This window comes from Malaclemys terrapin, chromosome 1, assembly GCF_027887155.1.
Source record: "Malaclemys terrapin pileata isolate rMalTer1 chromosome 1, rMalTer1.hap1, whole genome shotgun sequence".
NCBI classification, from domain to species: Eukaryota; Metazoa; Chordata; order Testudines; family Emydidae; genus Malaclemys; species Malaclemys terrapin.
The window spans coordinates 354,112,696-354,116,764 of NC_071505.1; the positions used below are offsets into that span (position 1 = coordinate 354,112,696).

The 4,069-nt window shown below is 47.3% G+C and overlaps 1 protein-coding gene across 1 annotated transcript; it reads right to left on the bottom strand.

Annotated features, from left to right (window-relative positions):
- Positions 1-447: 447 nt before the first annotated feature.
- Positions 448-3,793, bottom strand: LOC128833986 (olfactory receptor 52R1-like). Its single transcript, XM_054022363.1, has 2 exons — positions 2,997-3,793; positions 448-514 (listed from the first exon to the last, which is right to left on the bottom strand). The coding sequence occupies exons 1-2, from the start codon at positions 3,791-3,793 to the stop codon at positions 448-450; spliced, it is 864 nt and encodes a 287-aa protein (XP_053878338.1).
- Between the last annotated feature and the right edge of the window lie 276 nt (positions 3,794-4,069).

The following is a 4,069-nucleotide window of genomic DNA, read 5'->3' on the forward strand; positions in this document are numbered from 1 at the left end:
ATAGACAGATGTCTCCACCCCAGCTCCTGCCGCTGAGCACAAGGCACATAAGTGAAGAGTACAGGAAAAGCCCAAAGACATAAGGATAACAATGGTTCACAGCATCCAACGAGACTTAATGTGGTTTCCACCCATCATGGTTTTACCTTGAAAGGCATGTTTTTGGCCGCTGTTTCTGGGTGCCTGCATCACCCAGACAAGGGCATCCAGACAGAGAAGGGCTAATGTAAATGAGGAGCCCACCCAGAGTCCATGGTGACAGCTCTATGATCTCATACCCCTGTGAGTGGTGTCAGATCATGAACGGGTCAGAGGCCATGGTGATGAACATTTTATATTCCTAGATTAAATTAGACAGGCACACACTGCTCAGATTCCTTTCTTCTGGAAGATATGGATCCCCCTCTCCCAGATTTGTTTGGTTTTCACTCCATATACAATAGGGTTTCACATGGGGGGGCACCCACAGAGATTGGCCACCAGGATGTGGACATGGTGGGGGACATTGAGGCCACATTCCTTCCTGTCAAAGATAGGGGCCCAGGCAGAGACAGGTGCATCGTGGAGGTGAATGCCTGGCTGCGAAGATGGTGTTGCCAGGAGGGCTTTGGCTTCCTCGACCACAGGCTGCTATTACAGGAGGGACAGCTCAGTGGCTTGAGTATTGGTCTGCTAAACCCAGGGTTGTGAGTTCAATTCTTGAGGGGACTACTCTAGGGATCTCGGGCAGTACTTGGTCCTCCCAGTGAAGGCAGGGGGCTGGACTTGATGACCTTTCAACATCCCTTCCAGTTCTAGGAAATAGGTATCTCTATTAATTTAAATTTGCCTGCTAGGCAGAGATGGTGTTCACCTTTCAAGGAGTAAAAAGACCCTATTCGGACACAGACTGGCTAACCTAGTGAGGAGGGCTTTAAACTAGGTTCAAGGGGGACAGGTGAGCCCACAGGTAAGTAGGGAACATGGAGACCTGGTAGATAGGTCGGAAATAGGAGGGAGCATGGGCTTATAAAGGCAGAAAGAAAGGAGGGTCAGGGCAAAATCGGGAGGCAAGATCAAATCAGTATCTTAGATGCCTATATACAAATACGAGAAGTATGGATAATAAGCAGGAAGAACTGGAAGTGCTAATAAATAAATTCAACTATGACATTGTTGGCATCACTGAAACTTGGTGGGATAATACACATGACTGGAATGTTGGTGTGGATGGGTACAGCTTGCTCAGGAAGGATAGACGGGGAAAAAGGGAGGAGGTGTTGCCTTATATATTAAAAATGTACACACTTAGACTTAGGTGGAGGTGGACATAGGAGACAGAAGTGTTGAGTCTCTCTGGGTTAGGCTAAAAGGGGTAAAAAACAAGGGTCATGTCATGCTAGGAGTCTACTACAGGCCACCTAACCAGGTGGAAGAGGTGGATGAGGCTTTTTTTTAAAAAAAAATAACAAAATCATCCAAAGCCCAAGATTTGGTCGTGATGGGGGATATATGTTGGGAAAATAACACAGTGTGGCACAGACTATCCAATAAGTTCTTGGACTGTATTACACACAACTTTTGATTTCAGAAGTTTGAAAAAGCTACTGGGGGGAAGCTGTTCTAGATTTGATTTTAACAAATAGGGAGGAACTTGTTGAGAATTTGAAAGTAGAAGGCAGCTTGGGTGAAAGTGATCATGAAATCGTAGAGTTCCCAATTCTAAGGAAGGGTAGAAGGGAGTACAGCAAAACTGAGAAAATGGATTTCAGTAAGCTGATTACAGATTTGTAGAATTTCAGGGTTGCAAAGGACCTCAGGAGATCATCTAGTCCAACCCCCTGCTCAAAGCAAGACCAACCCCAGACAAATTTTTGCCCCAAATGCCCCCCCTCAAGGATTGAACTCATAACCAATGATTTAGCACGCCAATGCTCAAACCACTGAGCTATCCCTCTGCCCAATAGAAAAGGTCCCATGGGAATCAAGACTGAGGGGAAAAACAACTGAGGACAGTTGGCAGTTTTTAAAAGGGACACTATTAAGGGCCCAAAAGCAAACTATTCTACCGGGTAGGAAAGATAGAAAATGTGGCAAAAGACCACCTTGGCTTAACCACAAGATCCTGCATGATCTAAAAAATAAAATTGAGTCATATAAAAAATGGAAACTATGACAGATTACAAAGGATAAATATAGGCAAACAACCCAGGAATGCAGGGGCAAGATTAGAAAGGCAAAGGCATAAAATGAGCTCAAACTAGCTACAGGAATAAAGGGAAACAAGAAGAGTTTTATCAATACATTAGAAGCAAGAGGAAGACCAAGGACAGGGTAGGCCCACTGCTCAGTGTGGAGGGAGAAACAGTAACAGGAAAGTTGGAAATGACAGAGATGCTTAATGACTTCTTTGTTTCGGTCTTCACTGAGAAGTCTGAAGGAATGTCTAACATAGTAAATGCTAATGGGAAGGGGGTAGGTTTAGAAGATAACATAAAAAAAGAACAAGTTAAAAATCACTTAGAAAAGTTAGATGCCTGCAAGTCACCAGGGCCTGATGAAATGCATCCCAGAATACTCAAGGAGCTAATAGAAGAGGTATCTGAGCCTCTAGCTATTATCTTTGGAAAATCCTGGGAGACGGGAGAGATTCCAGAAGACTGGAAAAGGGCAAATATAGTGCCCATCTATAAAAAGGGAAATTAAAACAAGCCAGGAAACTTGTTCACCTTAGCCTCTAAGGATAGAACCAGAAACAATGGGTTTAAACTGCAGGAAGGGAGGTCTAGGTTGGACATTAGGAAAAAGTTCCTAACTGTCAGGGTGGTTAAACACTGGAATAAATTGCCTAAGGAGGTTGTGGAATCTCCATCTCTGGAGATATTTAAGAGTAGGTTAGATAAATGTCTATCAGGGATGGTCTAGACAGTATTTGGTCCTTCCATGCGGGCAGGGGACTGGACTCGATGACCTCTCGATGTCCCTTCCAATCCTAGAATCTATAAATCTATGAATCAAAGCGGTGGGTGAGGAAGATGAAGAGGGCAGGGACATAATATGTCAGGATGACACACAAGAGAGAGGCGCAGGTGCTGAAGGACTTGAGATGGGCGTCCGAGCACAGCAGCCTCAGTACAGCCTGGAGGATTGTAGCATAGGACACGGAGATGACAAGCACATCAAATCTCAGCACCATAAAAGCCACAAACAGGCCGTAAATGATACTGACTGTAGCATCCCCACACACCAGCTTCACCACGGCCATGTGATTAGAGTGTGAGTGTGAGATGCGGCAGCGCTGGCAGAAGGGCAGCCTGCGGACGAGGAGGGAGAAGGGGCTCACAAGAAGGACTCCGCGTGCCAGCACCAGGCTCCCCATTGTCACTATGGCTGGGACGGACAGGGTGCTGGAGTGCCGGAGGCAGCGGATGGCCACGTAGCGATCCAAGGCCAGGGCCATGAGTACACCCGACTCCACCGATGAGAAGGCGTGCACAAAGAACATCTGGGTGAGGCAGGCATGGAACCCAATCTCCCTGGAGCCCAACCAGCAGATGCTCAGCATATTGGGCAGCGTGGACGTGGACAGAACCAGGTCGGTGATGGCCAGCATGGCCAGGAAGAGGTACATGGGCTCTTGCAGACTCGGCTCAGTCTTTATAAAGCAGAGAACAGTGGCATTTCCCAGCACGGCAATGACATACATGATGCAGAAAGGGAAGGCGATCCAGAACTGGGCCTCCTGCAGTCCAGGGATGCTGACCAGGAGGAAGGCGGCAGGGTGGGAGCGGGTGCTGGTGTTCAGACATGACATGATGTGATGTTCTTCTCCTACCTGAAATGGGAGAAATTTGACCCTCTAAACAAGCAGCAAAGAACCCAGGAGGGCTGATTCGATTCCTGGGAAACAGGGGTGCAAGTGAGTTACTGAACATTGTGTAACCCTTCTGCCAGGCCAGTTGATAGCAGCAAGGGACAGGTTCAGTACATAGGGGTCCCTTCCCAACAGCGTGACACAGAACCAGCTCGAGCCCCCACCCAGTGACCTGGGAAAAACTTACACACACCCCTGGGCGCCTCGAAGTGGCAA